Source organism: Vidua macroura, chromosome 4, assembly GCF_024509145.1.
Source record: "Vidua macroura isolate BioBank_ID:100142 chromosome 4, ASM2450914v1, whole genome shotgun sequence".
Classification (NCBI taxonomy): domain Eukaryota; kingdom Metazoa; phylum Chordata; class Aves; order Passeriformes; family Viduidae; genus Vidua; species Vidua macroura.
Genome location: NC_071574.1, coordinates 47,254,191 through 47,273,344, shown reverse-complemented (window position 1 = coordinate 47,273,344; position 19,154 = coordinate 47,254,191). Strand labels below are relative to the sequence as shown.

General features: G+C 41.5%; 2 protein-coding genes across 5 annotated transcripts in view; one reads left to right on the top strand and one right to left on the bottom strand.

Annotated features, from left to right (window-relative positions):
- Positions 1–8,891, bottom strand: part of SCFD2 (sec1 family domain containing 2) — a 188,027-nt gene extending 179,136 nt beyond the window's left edge. The window contains exons 1-2 of the mRNA XM_053975535.1: positions 8,147–8,891; positions 3,309–3,477 (exon numbers count right to left, since the gene is read on the bottom strand). Of these exons, the coding sequence (XP_053831510.1) occupies positions 3,309–3,477; positions 8,147–8,882 (905 nt within the window). The 5' untranslated portion in view covers positions 8,883–8,891. The remainder of the gene's footprint in view (positions 1–3,308; positions 3,478–8,146) is intronic.
- Positions 8,892–12,118: 3,227 nt separating this feature from the next.
- The window catches only part of FIP1L1 (factor interacting with PAPOLA and CPSF1), a 38,353-nt gene continuing 31,317 nt past the window's right edge, over positions 12,119–19,154 (top strand). For 3 of the 4 annotated variants that reach the window (XM_053975533.1, XM_053975531.1, XM_053975532.1), the window contains exons 1-4: positions 12,132–12,256; positions 12,949–12,988; positions 15,345–15,402; positions 17,991–18,094. In XM_053975533.1, coding sequence (XP_053831508.1) covers positions 12,175–12,256; positions 12,949–12,988; positions 15,345–15,402; positions 17,991–18,094 — 284 coding nt within the window. In that variant the 5' untranslated portion in view covers positions 12,132–12,174. Of the gene's footprint in view, positions 12,257–12,948; positions 12,989–15,344; positions 15,403–17,990; positions 18,095–19,154 lie in introns of all 4 variants that reach the window. The other variant, XM_053975534.1, reaches the window with a different exon arrangement.

Below are 19,154 nucleotides of genomic sequence, written 5' to 3'. Positions count from 1 at the left end.
ACAATTTCACTTCTATTATGCATCATCTGTTTGAAAGGACAGGGTGGCTACTACTTTTTTGATTCAGACACCAGCAGTTCTCATCAAGAGTGGATGTCTTTAGCTAAATACCTGTGAACTGCTTCCCTTCTGTTATGTACATCCATCTGTATATAAAAATGAATAAAATATTTTGACACAATTCTGAAAGAACATTACTGTCATCCACACTGAACAGCAGTATGCCAGTGACTACAGTAGGGCAAACAATTACTCCGTGAGATTATTGAGACTAATAAAACTAATAAAATCAAGAAATAGAAGAACCCCAACTAGAAGAACCCAAACTAGAATAGTTTGGGGTTTTTTTTAAGAAATTCCCTCCCTCACAAAGAGAGCACCTTCAAAGTACAGTAACTCAAGCAGCATATGGCATTTACATTTTCATCTAAATCTTTAAAGAAGCCCATTATTTCCTTAGATTTGAGAAAAGAGCCCTGCTTTATTTCACCACACCAACCATAAATTATTCATTAATTCTGTTTGCTAACTCTGTAACTGAGCCCAGATGTTTCTGCTAGAGCGGCATGCCATAAGAGAAGTTAAATATAGCAAGCTGTATGCAAGAACCAGACTGTCTCTCTTCCCTCACTACAGCATGCTCAAATATTACTTGAGAGAAAACAATGAAAACATTTTAAAAATATTCTGAATATGTGAGTCTGAAATGCCACAGTCTGATCACAAAATTTCATGTGAAAGAGCCCCCACACATTTCATTTGGGTGTAACTAAAGTCGCTGGCCCTGTCTCTGGGGAAAGGGCTGGCACTTTCACTCACCAGAGTAAACTGAAAATTTACAAGCAGAGGAACATTCCTTGCCATGCATCATTTACAAATACAAATGAAGACTTAAGTTTTCAATTATAAGAAACACTTCTGAGCTAGCTACCAAGGGCAACAACCAAGCTCATGAGGAATTGAGAGCGTCCTAAGGAATTTCTTATGGAATTGACACAGAAACCTACTGGTGGGAATTTTTAATCCATTTCATTTTTTGCTTCAGAAAAACAACCATTTTTCACTAGCAAAGATGATTAAGGTTAGCATTTATAAGCCAACACTGAAAATAGTCCCGTTGAAGAGAATGGAAACTATTGCCTTCAGCCACTGTTATGGTTTCAAGCACTGTTCATCAACTGTCTTAAGCTAGTTTGGAAGTGCCTATTTTAAACTAGGAACTATTCCTGATCATTATATAATTGGAGAAGCAGCGAAAACCAGGTTGAACATCACACTGTCACTTGGAGTTTGGAGACTCTTCTAAGGCCCACAACTCTTCTTCAGTTGTGAACAGTGATAACAAGAGAGATTTTCAGAGGTCATCTTTTCCCTTTGCTGTGCTACAAGGCAAGATTAAGACTGTTTAAAATATTTGCCTGATCTGCTCTCAAAAATTTTCAGTGTAACAGATTCTGTACCATGAGTTTGCACAGGGAGAATATTTCGAAGAAGCTGTTACAGACCAGTGTGTTAATGGCACCACTGCTTTGGTACCAGGTATCAGCTGCTGTCATCCAACTTTGCCACACTTGCATCTCATAGCCAAATCCTGCTGTTCTTTAAGCAGCTGTGTCCATATGAAACTGCAAAATATGTTAAAACTATCTACTATTAGCAGAGGGCACTTCCCATTAGCCAGCAAATAGGCAAACAAGCATGGATGTGTATATATACTCCTAGGCACCTTAGAACATAGTAAAACTCTGTCAGCTGTCACTAAAAACACGAATACATGACTGAAGTTATAATTTAGCCATGGGAAGGCATACCAGCACTACCTTTAGTCCTCTCAATGTCAATAATGTGAGAAATAATAGAGTGGTAGCACAGGTCAATAATCTCAGGGCAGTAAATATCTTTTTTTTTTTTTCCTCGTCCACACTGACAGAATTTTCTTTATTTCTAGTAGCTACTCCTCAAAGTTAGCACAAAAAGCTACCACAAAGTTCTACTATGGACAATGACCTCTTCATTTTACTGTGTAGACAGATTTTTAAGGACATTTCACTTCTGCTTCAGGAATCAGAGGGAAAGCAGACAGTGAGAAGCAAACCAGAACAAATTTTATTTAAGCTAGTCACCCCAGCAGCAGGTTACAACTGAGTCCACCTCTATGAGGAAACATTTCCTCTCCAGCTTCTATGGAAGAAAAGAGTTATGCAATGCAGAACCTAGAAACTGGACCCAGTTACAGCACGTGTGAGAGATGGAAGGTGACAAAGGATCTGGAGGCTCTCAGAAAATAAAGGCCATATGCTGCTAATGGTAGAAATCTGTGAAATCTTTGTTGGGGGGAAGGGAAGAAAAAGGATACAGTGCAGGTGTAAAATCACAAAACAAATCAAGAGAGAAGAATAGAAACTATATTAAATAGCCCATCTCGAAAAACCATTTTCTAATATATGAGGAGAGCATTATAGTAAAAGAGAAAGAACTTTTAATCTCCTTTGCACTGTATAAGTTTCTAAAGCACTGCTGAGAAAAACTTTTCTTGTGGAGTGAAACCAGCACCTGGTATGTTTCCTTGTTTTTGCATAGTAACAGAAGCTCCAGGAGAGTTTTTGTTTGGACAACTAAATTTAGAAAGTGAAACATCAAATCTGATGCACGTTACTTGTAAAGTCTTAGCTACACATTATACATAGCTAAGTACAATTGCCTGAAGTTACTGCTTTTTGGTTGTTCTTGTTTAAGCAAAAATCAAGCCCCTGTGAAGCTGTCTGTATACCTGAATTTGTGCCTTATTATCCTTCTCCACAGGTATGGTGTTTGAAAACAGGGATATAACCTTAAATTAACAGGTACTCTAACAAAAATTCAGCACCCATCTAACTTTATAAAGAGGCTTATGGAAAAAGGAAGTCACCATTGAGACCTACCTGTTTGCATGACCTATTACTTAGGCAGAAAAAGAAATGGAGGAGAAAAAATTCTCCTCACAAGGAGAATTCTTGGTGTTATTCTACACTGATTTCTGCTACAGTAATCTACAGCAATTTAAACAACCCAAGTATAAAAGGTCTTGAGATTCTTCCACTTTTGGAAGTCTTATCTGGCCTGCTCACTTAATGTACACATATAGGCTATTACATTCCAGCAGAACTACGACCAGATGGGGTTTTGCTGTAAGCTTGACTGTTTTCTTTTGTTTCATTTTTTAAAGACTTGTTCTCTGATCATTTTTTCACAGAGAGATAACAAACATATTCAACATTAAAAAAATTTAAAAATTAAAAAAAAAAAAGAAAGAAGAAAAGAATGTTTACTTTGGTTGTGCTAAGCAGCCAGGTGCTATAATACCACAAGTTTCATCTGTAGTCTGCAGTGCTGTAAGTTCCACCATGTTAACCATTACATCGGTCTTGTGGCCAGGAAGTTTAGGAAGCACAGAAAGAATCTTCTCTGCAAGATTGTCACCATGATGACCAACTGCTCCTGAGGAAAATGGAAAAAAAAAAAAAAAGACCCAAGAACTATCAGGTGCATAACTAGAAAAACAAACACAAGGAATTGAAAAGAAAATAACTACATGTTTTGGTGAGAAGGACACTGGCACTCCTAACATCAAAATGACACTTAGCTTTTCAAAAATATTTTTCTACAAAAGTAAAATTAATTTCTAGAATGCATAAAGTTAAAGGGATTTAAAACATTTCAGAAAAATTCATTTAAAAAGCACTATTACTACTACTAATATTACTACTACTAAATTAGACCTAGTTTTACAGTTGTTAGATATTCACTGATTTTACACTTGGACATGAAAAACATTTTTCTTTGCCTAAGGAAGTTGTTAAATAATATTTGTAATGGTTATTAAAAAATCAAGCAAATATTTATATATACACCCACATGCATACTATACTTTTCTACATAAACTAATAGGGCTGTGCTTTAAAGGTCTATTTACAAGTTGCATAAATAGCTACCCAGACAGGCTAGCCTAATATTAAAATAAACAACTACCAATGGCATGCCACAATCAAGATCATATCACTTTTATATGAACTGAGGGCAGCTCAGGTGAAACAAACATGAAATAACTAAACCAACCCATGTTACAAAGTATAAAATGTCAATTTGACTGTATTCCAAGAGAAACTCTGAACTCCAGCTGGCATGGTTTATTCAATTTTCCTGATTTCAAACACACATGCTTTTCTTTCCATTCATGAACTCTCAACACAGGCTCTACAACCAACTTAAAAAACATTAGGGCTGTGAGCCAAGTCAAAGGAGAAAAACATGACACACTACAGATAAAAGTCAAGACAGAGGGACCAGAAACTTTATTGCCTTTAGGTCAGGAACAAGTTGAAGGTATTTGTAGTCTGCCATTTAAGCTACAGTTCAGCCATCAACACAGGGCTGGACAGAAGTGCTGAGCTTAGTTTTGTTGTCCTAGCTTTAATCACAGAAAAACGGGAACTTTTGAAGCACCACTGAGAGGCAGGAAAAAGTTCTCTCAGGGTATGGTCCCACTCCTAAGTCCATCTGTGTGGCAGCTATCTGCTCTTATGTTTTCATAATTTCCAAAGACAGAGAATATCTGTTTCAACAGCTGAATTAGCTTCACATGCTCCATAAACCCAAACAAGGCCCTTACATCAAGTACATTGCTAAGGTCAGATTATTAAGTGCTCTTGGACAGCAGAAGCAGAAGACTGTCTCCAGCAATTCTACAGCAGCCAGGTATCCAGGCTGTAAGCCATGGTTTTCCATGGTTTATCCACTTTTCCATAGTGCAAAAAGTTGAAAAGAGAAACAAGAATGAAAAAGGAAAAGAAAAGTGAAGCCAAACTCTGTGCTGGCAATGCCTTTATCCACAGAAAGCAAAGAAGGCACATATGTCCAGTGTGGAGTGGTACTGCAGTGTGGACATCTGACTACTCAGCTTATTACCCATTTGTTTCACCAAAAACTGCAACAATTACAGAATAACAGCAACTTTCTTTTCTACCATTCCCAGCCAGAGTTAGAACAGTGAAATACAGATGGAATGAGCTGGGCTGTCTTTGACTCCCTAAGCTATCTTGTTCTCCAAAATCTCTACATTGTTCTTACTAGATCAGTCAGGTGTAAGGCACACTGCAACAAAATTGCACAGGGAAAACCCATGGTAACCTTCTGAACCTCCACCCCATGTACTGGAAGCAACATCTGTCTCTCCACACATGCTGCATGAGAGCAACATTTAGTTAGACAAGACATTTAGCTAAACTAGAAACACCTCAAATGCAAATAAACCCACATTAGTTATTGACATCTCTCCTTTCTTCCTAGCAGAGGGGGAAGACTCAGAGTACTCGAGCTGCTTCTGTGAACAGCCAATGAGAGCCTCTGTCTCTTTCCCATGACTGTTACTTCTTGGAGGTTTCCACTGGTCCACCAGTGCTACTGGCCTTTGCCATACCTCATCAAACCATTCACAAAACATCTACTGGAGGTTTTAAAAGTGACTGTCACCCCGACCAACTGCATAAGTTAACCAAGCATGAAAAGATTGTTAAACTTCACAAGACTAGGACAAGAAATCACAGGGAGTCACTTTCAAACTGCAATGACTTCAGAAGGGTGCATGGGACTAGTTTTGATCCTCTCTACTCCCCACTTCTGAGGACAGTCAACAGACTGCTCAGCAGCTTCTCATGAGCAAACAGTGTTCAAGGCACAGGTGATGGTTTTGAATGCTCCCAAAGTACAGACAGATTGAGCATTCATGTGACAGACAACAAGTTATCTGACCACTGCAAAATAGGAGCTTTCATGCCAGGCTAACATCTAGCTTTCAGGATACAAGAACTCTTATGTATCATGGTACTCTAATTTCATTTTTTCTTTACATTATAACTTACAAACTGAAATAGGTGACATTTGATACAAGTTGTAGCTGACACAATTTGCAAAGTCAACCAACCAGTTCTTTAACAACAGCAAGAAACTCACTAACTAGACCCCCTGCTTCCCTTGTGCATTTTTTACTGTACAGTTTTTAGCAAACCAATGAAACAAATCTTATTGTGTGGCACTAAATTCAGGTTCATATACAGCTTTATCTCTGAAATGCACCCGATTTTTCTTCCTTCAGTTTGCATTGTATTTGATAGCATGAGTATCACATCCAAACCATAGGAATAATTAAATGAAATTACCAATGAATTCTGGAGGCATTTGTTGGTAACAAAAAAAATGGTTGCATGCAGGGATCTTAATTTCATTTACAGATACTGAGAATAAAAACAAATCCTGTAACTTCTCATCCTTAGTCTGTGAGCTTTGATATTTCTTTCCAATGCTGCTCACTACAGCCCTGATGTTATCTCCAAAAAACCTTCTCCTACTGAAGTACAAGATTCCACACTTCCCTTCTCAAGCTTAAGCTGGTACCAAATATCTCTCTTCATACCTCCTCAAGAGTCTCCTTGTCAGTCAGCTCCCTGTCATCCCACATCTGGTTCTGTTTCTTGTTTTTATTTCTTATCACTATCTGAGTGCATAAACAAATCCTTTCCCCGTTCCCACCCCAAACCAACACTCTTCTCATAATTTCATTTTGAGGTTCCTTATCCAAGTCCACTTTCCTGCAGTCTTCTGATCAATCTTCCCAACTCAGCACAGCATTAACTGCCTGGATTCATAGCTGCTCTTTAGCACCTTGGTGATAGCTATGAACCCTACAGCAGTTCAAGGATACACAATGGCAAAATTATGGGAGGAAAAGAAATATGGAGGACAATTCAGAAACAGACGAGCTGCAGGGTGCAACACTGTGCCAAGTACTTGCTACATGATATGTGATGGCAAAAAATTATGACTTGAATCATTGACTACAAACAAAACCAGGCCCACACCCTGTGCATGCCAGCAGGAGGTATGTATGACTGGGATAGCAAATGCAGTCACTCCTATATCAATACACATATGTACAGAAGCACTTTCAGGCATATCGATATGGCTAAGGGTTACACAGAGACATATGTCTGTCTGCCTAGACAGACATAAAGATAACAATGACAAATAGATTCACTGGATACTTCATAGCAATCCATAAGGCTGAGTCTGAAACATGCAGACAGTTTCCTTCACACCTCAAGGTGGCACACAGGCACAGTTTAAGGCTTCTAGTTTGCAGCAAAATTTTGGATTTCCAGTAGAGCCTTCTGCCTTACTCTTCATTTCTATAATTCACTGGGATACAAGGGTGTGTAAGCAACCATCATGGCCATGGGATTAAACATGCTCCCAGTGTTGCCAGATGAAGAACTGTTTGCATACCTGGTGGCTAAATACAATTACTCTTCAAACCATTAGCCTGTGGAACAGAACCGAACACCGCTTATTCTGCAAGATCATGTTAAACACAAACCAAGAAGAACAAGAGAGTAACCAGCTCAGTTATGTCAACTTTTCTCCTAATTTGGAAAGCAGCACTAGTTCATTGGGCAGTTAAGTATGACTTTGAGGTCACTTTGGGGACCCCCAGGGACCACTACTTAACCAAACCATTTGAGCTATTTCTGCATGAAAGGATGCACCTGGCACTAGGGGCATTGGCACAGCATTTGGAGTCATGGAAGCAGCCTGTAAGATACTTTTCCAAACAACTGGATAACATGAGTAATGGATGATCTAGATGCTTGTGAGCAGTGGCTTTTAAATCCAGAAAGCATGAAACTGACACTGGGACAAAAGATTACCATATACATATCCCCCATGGTAATAGCTGTTTTGGAACAGAAAGGAAGACATTGGGTATCACCAGCAGAATGCTGGAGCACCAAGTTTTCCTACTGGAGCAGGATGATGTGGAACTTACAGGAACTACTGCTTTGAACCCAGCCACGTTTCTCCAAGCTTCGTGAGAAGCCCAGAGTTCTACCGTCACTGCCTGGTAACCACTGAACAAGTGTATTCCAGCAGACCAGATCTCAAGAGCAATCCCACCAAGGGCCTGGAACTAGAGCTATACACCCATGGGAGGACACAGTACAAAGTGGAATATGGATTTTTGGTAACACCAGTGCTCCCAATATCTGACACCCTCCCGGTGGGGTGGGTATGGGCCCTGAAGAATGACAGCCCATACCAGCTGAGGATTGCTTACCAGCGAGGTCCAACGTCCTGTCCACGAAGATGACAGACGCTTTGTTGGTGGCTGTCCTCCTCCTGTTTCTGGCTGAGGCATAGCTTGCCAGCTCAGCGGCGACGACCCTGCTAAGGGCCCCCACAGCGAAGCTCTCCTCCCGCAGGCCCAGGGCGGTGAAGAGAGAGTCGAGCTCACCCACCAGGGCCCGCACCGCCGCCCGCAGCTCGGCGGGCAGCGCACCCAGCCCGACCTCTGCGGGGCCGGAGCCGCCGGGGCCGGCCAGCGGCGGGAGGAGCGCTGCCAGGGCGGGCAGCAGGCAGAGCTCCGCCGAGACGGGCGCCAGGAGCGGCGGGCCCCGCAGCACCACCTCGGCGCGGCCGCCCTCGCCCATCCACCGCCGCAAGGTCTCCTCCAGCTCTGCCGCCCCGCCGCCGTCCGCCTCGTCGCCGCACACCAGCACGCAGTGCCGCGCGGCGCCCTGCTCCAGCACGCCGCGCACCGCGGCCGCCGCGCCGCCCCGCAGCGTCCCGCTCACCACGAACACGACGCAGGCCGCCCCCGCCGGCACCGCCGACTCGGCGGACAGCGCGCTGACAGCCAGCGCCCCGGCCGCCAGGAGCTCGCCCGCCCCGCCGGCCCAGTGCAGCGCCTCGGCGGAGGGCGCGTCCATGAGGACGGCGGCGCGGTGCGCCCGGGCCAGCGCGGGCTCCCAGGCCCGGCGGCTCAGCTGCCGCAGCACCTCCGGCACCGCCATGCCCGTGACAGCCACAACACGCCGCACGTGCGGGGCGCGCCGCCGGCGCCGCGCGATGATGTGCCGGGCGCGGGTTGGCTGCGCGCGGGCGGGGCGGGGCGCTGGCGGTCCCGGCGGCTGCCGGGGGCACACCGCGGGAACGGCCGCTCCCGCGGCACCTGACATGGTCAGCACCCGGGAGACGAGGCTTTCACCACTGCTCCCTGCCCTGCTCTTGTGTATTCATTGTGCTAGTGTTAACAAATGCTTCGGTGAATGACCTGGCAACACGGAGTACTCTTGCTCAGTAAATGCGGCTTTTCTCTGTACAGTTAGAGACGTATGACAAATTATTTTAATTCCATTTCCCCCTTTAAAAGCCCTTGATCTCGAATTCGAGAGAAACGCCATAACAAGCATTTACAGTTTCTTCTCCCCGGAGAATGGATGGGCCGCTTGCAAATCTGTGTTCTACACAGAATTCAGCTGGGCAGCCTCCTTGGTGCACAGCCATGAAAGCACCTTTTCTGACACAGCAGGATTATCAGCATTAATAAAGAGATAAAATAGTTAGTACACACTCTATCTTAACTGCTGTTCCTAGGTCTCTTACAGATTCAAATGGTTTCAGAACACTGAAAAACATGAGTAACACTGAATTCACTAGATTTCCAGTAATTAAATCAGATCCTTTCCTTTCAGTGGGCTCTAGTGATATTGCTACTCAGACACATTCTTCCCTTTCTTTGCTTTCTTTGTGCTGTTCCAGCACCAATCTGTTATTTTAACCTTAGGGCATATAGCTTCATGATGCTAGAAAAATATGTAAGTTAATACCCTTCTTGACTATTTTGATTTGAAAAATGAACACTAAGAAAGGATGGGGGATAGTTAACTACTGGGCCCCTGAATTTATAAACAAGTAGAATTGTCCTTCTCTTAGTTAATTTCCTCAGAGATTATGTATCTCTGAGTTTTTGCTTTATGGTTGAAAGCCACAGGTTGAGAGCCACAAAATTTAGATAAATTATGGCTTGCCCAACAATTTAATAGGGGTTATTTACCCTTAAAACCATTAAAAAAGGTGGTGGTGGTGGGGGGCTCTGACCTCTTTTAAAAGGTTGAGAGGTTTTTTTCAGATATTATTATCAAAACATCAGATGCTTTTTTAGAAAGCTAATAGTTTTACCTTTTATTAATACTGTACAGTTTGCAACTAGTTCTGAATATGCCAGTGTTGAAAAAAAGAAAAATTGCTTGCTAGGAGACAAAATGAAGTTAATCAGTTTAAAGCGCAATAGTTAAATTACAGAACAAAATTATCTAAGTAGTTTTTACAGCTTATTTTGTCCCTTGTGCAAGGTGACAACTACTGTGTCAGAAGAAGAACTGTACTAAAGAGTTCCCATAAACTTGAGACATTTTTGTCAGTTTCTAGGGTTTAACCTGTGAGTGAAGATGGTGATGCAGCTTGCAAAGATGTATTGTGTCTTCAGCCTTTCAGCTACTCAAAGCCTTAGAAGAAACAGTTTTTACAGGCCACAACTGTTCAAAGTGGGTTTTTCCATCACCACCATCTTTCTGTGATTTTTCTTTAAAGGTTTGTACAAGGAAAGCTGCTTGGAGGATCTGCATCAAACTATTTTAAGATCTTTTTTGTTCTTAGCCTACTCTTGTTGCATTTTTCTCAAACATGGTTTTCTTTCTTTCTCTTTCTTTCTTTCTTCTATGTCTGCAGCCAAATGAAACTATTTGAATTCAGCTATGTCATTTAATGTCAGCCAGAACTGTGTTAAATGGCAAAGTAAACATAACAGGAATGAAAATTCAGACACTGATGTCTATGAAGAGGTACTACATATACACATTTGTCTTATGAGAAGCAAGTGACTCAATGGTGAAAAATGCCTTTGCTGACTCCACAACTTTTGCATAAAAAATGAAATAGCAAGATGAAAACCTACCCAGTTACATCACATAATTCATTATCTGTATGTAATACTCAGACATTTAATTTTAGGTGAAAAAAAAAAAAATTGAGTGGGTTGGTTATTCATGTGAACTCCAGTGAAATGTCGTGCCGTATGTGAAACTTTCAAATAAGCTTCTCTATGCAGGCAATTCAAATAAACTCCCCTCACTGAGAGTTGTGTTTATGTTACCGTCCTCTAGTCTGATTTTCCCCAAACTGACCTGCTGAGAGTTGTGTTTATGTTACCGTCCTCTACTATGATTTTTCCCAAAATGACCTGCTGTGAAAAAGCAGGTTCCTGTTTTAGTTTTCACATACATCCTGAAACACCACAAGCTCCATTTGTACACACAACTGGTTGAAACTTATTTGAACCGTTGTTGGTACTTAACCTTTCTAATGCATCTTACAGTTGTTGTCTAGCATTCACAGATGTAAAGTGAGCAAATCACCAGAAAAAAATGGCTCACTACTCCCCACAGCTTCTAAAACAGAATGAATGAAATTCATAGAAACACTTCGAACATAGAAACAGGTTGAAAGACTCACAGCACACTATGAATGTTAAACTCTCACTGTACCTAAAAACAAAGTCAGGAAATTTGTGGAGGGGAAAAAAAAAAATCTATGAAGAGTTGTTAAACCTAAAATACAACGTCCAGCTGGGATAGTTCCTGAGCCGAGGGACAGTACTAGCAGAGGCAGCGGCGTGTTTACCCCGTGGTTACGCTCCCTCGGCAGCTGCCATCAGCCGGCAGTAGATGCACGGCACTGGAGTGTACGTGTGTTTAGCCGAGTCCTGCTTCTGCAGATAGGCAAGGATGTTCCTGAGGAGATGGCCATGCTGCCGGTGATCCCTGCGATGGGGACGGACGGGCGTCCAGGGCCGCAGGAGAGCACAAGGACCACCGAGAGCAAACGGCAGCGAGTGGAAGGGAAGGCGGCTCTCGCAGCGCGCCTCGGGAGAGCGGTGAACGCACAGCCGCGGTGAGTGGCCGCGCACGGACGGTGCCCGGCCGGCTCGGCGGGGAGGGCAGTCCCGGGGCCGGGCCCGGCCGGGCCGCCCCCCGCAGCCCGTGCCCGGGGCGCCGCGGGGCCGGGCCGGGCCCGCTTCCTGTGCGTGTCACTCACGCGGGGGGGAGGGGAAGCGCCGGGCGGCGGCGGCGGCGGCGGCGGATCTTCCGCGAGAGGCCGCGTTGGGCGTTCGCAGCCGCCCGCCCGTGCACCGCCTGGCCGCGGACCGAGGCGCCGGGGGAGCCCGGGGGCGGCGCGGCGCGGCGGGGCGGCCGGCGGGGGGAGGCGCTGCCGGGGCCGGGCCCGCGCGTCCCGCGGGAGGCGGCCATGTCTACCGGCGAGGCGGAGCGGCTGTCGGCGGACGCCGATGGGGCCGCCGGGGACGAGGAGGAGGAGTGGCTCTATGGCGGTACGGACCTTCCCCGACCCCCGTGCCCAGCCCGCCTCCCCAGCGGGCCGGCCCGGCGCCGCCGTGGCGGGGGGGCCGTGCGGAGGTGCGCAGGCCGCGCCGTGAGCCGCCTCGCCGGGCCGCTGAACAAGGCGCCCCAGTCCCGCCACCCCCGTGGCTGCTCAGGCCCCTCTCTCCTCCCGGCCAGCCCCCCGGTGGCGACGGCTCCCGGCCCCTTCCCTTCCCCGGTCTCGGCCGCCTGTGCCGCGGGCCCTGAGCCCGGGCCGCGCAGGCCGAGGCGGGCTGGGCCTCAGCGGCGAGAGCCCCGCGTGGTGTCCCTGCCCCACAGGCATCCCTGCACCGAGCTTTCCCTATTGCTCTCCTGCCCGAGTTCCCGGCGTTGAAATACTGAAAGAGGCTTAACCTTTTATTTATTAACTTTTTATACAACTTCAGAGACTGTCTTTACGTTCAGATACTAATGAAGCATATAAACTAAACCTTGTCCATGTGGTGGACCTGTCAGTGGAGAGCACTGTGGGCGCTTAGGGGTTTACTCGACTGATTTCACAATTGAAATGTTAATGACGTATCTCAGTAGTCAATATGTCTCTGAAGACTTGCCTGATATTCTGCATGCCAAGATAATCTGTTACAGTTGATACCCTAGGGATATTATTCTCAAATATTGTGTTTCTTTTCTCTTATGGTAGATGAAAATGAAGCAGAGAGACCAGAGGAAGAAAAATCTAGGTGAGTATCCTGACAACTGGAAGCCCTGTAGCATGACTGCACAAAACATGTGCTCACTTCTTCCCAGCTCCTTGAAAGTTGGTAGGACCTGAACACGCTCTGGTGTCTTAGAAAATGTCCTTAAGATAGTATGTTTGGACTTTGCTTTTCTGTGAAATGACTGTACCTGTGAAATTGGGCCAGTTAAGTATGAAAGTTAGTTTAACTGTATGCAGCAATAACCCCTTACAAGATGCCAACAGGTCTTTTATTTTTGTAATCATTCTGCTTTGTGGTCTTAATGATGGATCAGGACTTGTTTGAGATAATTTAGCAACTAAAAACGCTATCTCCCAAAGAGTTTGCAGTGTAGTTGCAAAAGCAGGAATACAAGGAAGCAGTGGAAGATTACCAGGTAGTTTGATGTACAGATCACATCTGCTTAGGCTTTCAGGGTTGGTTTGGGTTTTTTTTTTTTTTTTTACCAGTAAGACAGCATTTGAAAGAAACTTAGAGAAACTTAAGAAAGCTTTGGAAATATTTGAGGGCAGCCTGCTTGAGTTACAAAGAGCTGTATGAGGGCACAAAGATGCTCCCTTGAAAATCTAACAAAGTTAATGGAGATTAGTAATGAGGACTGACTGGAAAAGGGAATCAGTCACTTGTGCTGAATGAAGGGAATTCTTGTAATTGGTAAAATATGGAAATTATCGATTGTCAAGGTATATTAAACAAAGAAAGGGAAAATCAGTATATAAAAATATACATTGTTATTTTCTATAGACGTTTTCCATTTTTTCAGTGAGAACTCTTGCATTTGGTTAGCCTTGGTGGACAGTTTGTTCATAAGCTTGCTCAGTTGCTCTTTTGAACTCATGTCAACTTTGACAAGCACAGAGTGACAAAGCAATAATGATCTCCATCACATGACTATATATGATATCATTGTGAAGCAGCTATTAGGTGTGATTGTTTGATTCCCATTATTTCTGTAGTATAAGAAACAGAGTTGTTTTCTTTCCCTTCTTCCATGTCTTAACAGGTTTTTAGACCTCTGTTGCATTTGACTTGAATTCCATCTCTTCCAGAACAAAGAAATTCTTATATTTTTGCTCTTTATTTAGAAGCTATTCCATATCAGTTTATTCCTTATGTTCAGATACCTTTTCTTGACCTGTCATGTTTGTCACTACTACTGTTCCTTAGGAAAATTACTTGCATGGAGGCTAAAATGATCTTTAGAAACAGTGTACTCCAGTTTTTTGGTCAATAGTGTCTAGCTTGGCATTTGGCTCTTGCAATGCATAGTTTTGGACAAAAAGCATAACAAATACCAACTTACCCATCTTAGGAGTTGTGTTTGGAACTGTGGAAGTATGGGGACAGTTCAGCTGTTACAAGTTTTGGTCTCTGGCCTCTCAGTTTTGGCATTGTTTGTATATACAGAAATGGTGATGTGTTATTCAGGTTCTCTACCTAGTCTGTCATTTTACCAGGTGATGAGGTGAAATGATCAAGCTTGAATCCTGAGGCAATAACTGGGCTGTATTGGGTGCAACACTCATGGGTGTGTTGCCAACAGAGTATGGGGTTAGATTAATTCTATTCAATAAAAATTGGCAGTTGCTCACTCTGTTTCAGAAATACCTTTTCAGTGAAAGAATATTGTTTCTAGATGGCTCCCTGCTTACTCTGCCATTTGTGGTGCAGCATCCTAACAGCTAATGGGCCTGTGGAAATTAAAATATTACTGTGTAGGAAACAGCTGTAGATAGGCTCAGTGAGACAGCTCATTTGCATGGATGTCACAGTACTCATCCTTTTAGATGGACCAGTAGTTTTAAAATTTTTATGGTTCTCAGTCTACAGTTAAAATATAATTGAATTAGTCATTGCATTGTAACTATTCCATATGGTAGAAGAAAATTTCGCAATGCTGATGTGGGAATTCTGTTTCAGTGAAACATTACCTGTGGGTGTTTAAATGTTTTTTTTTTTTTCTATTGTCTTTGAAAAGTGTCAGTCAGCAGGGAAAAAAAAAAACAGACAACTTATTCTCCCTTCATATGTTGCAAAGTATTTCAGTTTGATTTCAAAGGAAGGTCCAAGCATAATGCCTCATTGCTTCCAACTATTCTACAAACATCCAGTTAGTATGATTTATGATAGCTAAATATTGCTAATATAAAGTTATATTCATCTAGGGTTTTTTGTAATAAGTTGATTTTGGTTTTTAATTAATGCAGAAGACAACTGGAGCTTTGGCTTTTCATCTGGAATGATGTAGCAAAGCTTTTTTTCATCATTAGCTGATACCTGTGAAGCAACATGTGCATAAATACCTAGTTTCACCTTTTCCTATTTGTTTTTGTTCAAGTGCTCCACCCCCACCTGGAAGTGAAGAGGAAGCTGCAGAAAATGGCATTGTGAAAACGGTAGTTTTAAATGTGTTTTTGAAATACTGTTTTAATCTGTTTTGATTTAATGACTTACTGAGAATTCATAATTTGACTAGGACATATATTTAAATGAATTAATGCCTAAGTGTGCACCTTTTTTTTTTTCTAAAATGTATTTGTGATCTGCCGAAATTACTGAATTAGGAAATCAAATTTCCAGCGAAGTCCACTTTCAAAATCTAATTTACAGGAAATAAATAAATAGTACTCCCAGTTTTTTTGGGAAGGACAGAAAGACGGTGCTTGAAGACACCTCTCTTCTCAGGGACATCCTTTTCAAAATGATAGTTTGTTTTTTCTTAGTGATAAGAAAATAAAGTCCTCTGGTAATTTTTCTTATTTTGCATATGATAGACAAGCAGGATTTGCAGAACTATGAAAATGTGAACCAAGAGATGAATCACATGTGCCTTTCAGAGGCAACAAAACACTTGTTTTGTAGTAGTCAATGTTTAGTATGTCTGATAACGTCAGTGTTAGTGCAATGAAGGAAAGGACGAAGAAATTAAATTTACAGTTGCTGTGTTGGTTGAAGGATTCAGGTTACTGGGAATAGGAAAAATTTAAGTATGAGAAGTTCTATGAGAAAACTGTAGTTTTAGTTCAGTGGGACTTTTTAACATATCTTCCAAGAAATAACTTTAAGTGATGTAGAAACCATTATTGAGCTATTTTTGCAAGTTTCAAGAACTGGCCTCTTAGTGAAATACTTTTATTACAGTAACTCTAACACTTTATTTATGAAAGGCATTTCAGTTTATTTAAAATTGGGGAAAAAGTTATTAAAACTTTAAAACTTATTTCAGTTGTTTAAAATGAAAAGCTACTTAAAGTGCATCAAAGGTTTTTGTATTTCTGGAAATCCTTATAGGCTCCGTTTTCTTGTACTCGTGTATTTTTTTATCTATATAAAGCCTGGCATTGTTAGATTATCATTAGAATATCTCCATAAAATTGAGAACTTAATGGTAAATGGTGTCCATGAATGTTCAGCAGCAGCTTAGAAAAATGGGTGTTGTTCGAGTTAGATGAATAGGAACAGGTGAATATTTCTGTGAGGAGGGAACTGAAAAATCATTGATTATAAATGAAGTGGGTTTTGGTTGAAAAGGTACATTGTCTGGACAAAATTTTATTTCCTTTTTGATGCCTTTTTAATGGCATCTGTGTGGGTTGCCTGATGAATGATGAATTTGCACTTTTCAGCCATATGGAATTGAAAGACTGTCTTCAGCTGTCATTTACAGAATATCCATACTGATCTAGATTTGCCCCATCTTCCCTACTCCAAGAATAGACTCTTCATCATTATGAAATTATATTAATGTTGTGTAGCGAGGCTGAACTGCACTCCAGCATCTTATCTTCTAAGGAGCAGTTGATTTTTGTTGATTTTTGTTGATTTTTTTATGTACAGGGCAACTTAATAGATGGTATAGTAGACAAGGGCTGGAACTCAGCTGTGCATGTATACCTGAAGGCTGTTAGGGCAGAATCAGCTTGGCTTCGATGAGTTCAGCCTCTTGCTGAAGGATTCCAATATGTGAATAAGGGTGATTTGGTTGGAAAAGTTCATTTGAATTCCACAAAGTTTTTGAAGAAGTTCCTCACCAAAGGATTTTTAAAAACTATGCAGTAATAGAATGAGTCCTATGTGGGTAACTGATTTTAGCTGGTTTGTAATAGATAGAAAACACTGGGTAGAAGTCAAGGTTCTGTTTTCTCAGTAAAAGAAAGTCACTTCCAGGGAGGATTCACTGGAATTTTATGCTTAACCTGTGCTGTTTAATGTATCTACTTGGAAAAGAGCTAAGTTGTGAAATCACAAGTTTTCTGATGATACAAAGTTAATCAAGATAGTAAGATCAAGGTCTGTCTGTGAAGAACTGACTGGTTAATACATGGTTATTGAATTCTGCATAGAAAAAGGAGAGTGATGTTCATTGGGAGGAAAAAAACCAGATCTACAAAGAAAATGGTCAGAATTGATCATTACTACTTAGGAGGGACAAGTTTAAATGTTTGTCCGGAGTCTAAAAATCTCAGTGTATCATACAGCATACAGTGTGCTCTTGTATCTGATTTTTCAGTCTGTTTGCTGAAATGTCTCAAGTATTTTATGTAGCTGACTTAAGTTAGGAACTAAATAGTTTTCTCCAGTGTTCATCATCAACTGGAAAAACATTTACCTGAGTTATGCTGAATGTATAATTGATTATGGCAAGAAGCTAGTCTTCCATATCTTTTAGTCCTTTCCTGGATGACAAGGTAAGGATAGAGCCAGTGTGTATGAGCTAGATAGAGGGAAGGAGGATATTAGATAGTGGAAACTCTTTTATGCTTGAGAAATTTAACCTAGTGTTAAAGACACTTCTCTATTTTGATCCAGATGTTTCAGGTACTTGTTACCTCCTAAATTTGCTGTTAATGCTACTCAATTCTGAAGTCTAGGAAGAGAATTTTCTTTCAAAGATTTCTAGAATGGATGGTTTTGTCTGGATTGTGTTTCCATTGTGAAGGTAAGTGACTGCTTTTTGTCTAAGCAACGACTTTTTCTTTTATAGAAGGTGGCAGAGGCTGAGGATGACAGTGATAGTGATAGTGATGACGATGAAGATGATGTTCAAGTCACCATAGGGGATATTAAGACAGGAGCTCCACAGTTTAGGTAAGCTATTTGCAAACATTAACTGGGGAAACTTGAGATTATATTTAATTACTAATGCAGTCTCTCTAATGCTTGCCATTTATTTGCCTTTTTTATATTTATATTTTTAATATATTTTTTATCTTTGCCACATATTTGCCATTTAATACTTGCCAAAAACGTCAGATTGTATGCACAATTAAGAACTTTTTCAGCTCTTTAACAATGTTTATAATGATACAGTGGCTTGAAAACAAGTGAAATGAAATCAGTGGAGTACAAGGAAGAGTTCTATATGAGTTTAAATTGTGTTTCCAGAGTTTGAGAAATCATTGTATTAAGTTTGTAAAGGAATGAGTTGGTTTTTATTAGAGAATTGCCATGATATATAGCATTTTTGGGGTCATTACTGTGACAGTGACATTTTGGTTGCCAAGGATAGAATGGCAAGAAAATGAGAAGTGTTTGTCCCTCTTCCTGTTTGTAGTGGATACAGTTCTAATTAGACCTCTGTAGTTTCAATTCCTATTGATGTTCTCAAATAAGATTTTAATGTACTTAAGGATGAAGCTGTGAGTCTCTGGAGATTATTTATCAAGATCATTGTTTAGGCATTTATACTGATCTTGCTACTTTTATTGCCCTGTATCCCTTCCGGTCTTGAAAAAGGACTTGTTTTTCCCTGAACACTTTTGTATAGTGCTAATTTTACCCAAAATTATGAAATAATATTTTTCATTGCATGGAAATTTTCTGAGGGACATGGTTTGCTTGTTTTTCTTGGCAATCCTAATGTTTTTATGCTTATTAAAACCAAAGTTACTAGGGTGCTATTTCTTAATTGAATTATGACAGGTCTGCAGGTAGGTCTGACACATGTATATAATGTTTTTAACTTTAGAATGCAGATGATTTGCTCTTGTTTGAAACATAGTATTTTTAAACTTTCCGTATTTCATGTTCTAAAATAATATGCAAACGAATGTAATAGAAAAAGCGACAATTCTTTCAGTTCTTTATTTTTCTGCTTTCAGTGACTTGCAGTATTCTTGTGATCTAGGCAGTGGCTTCAAACTTTATG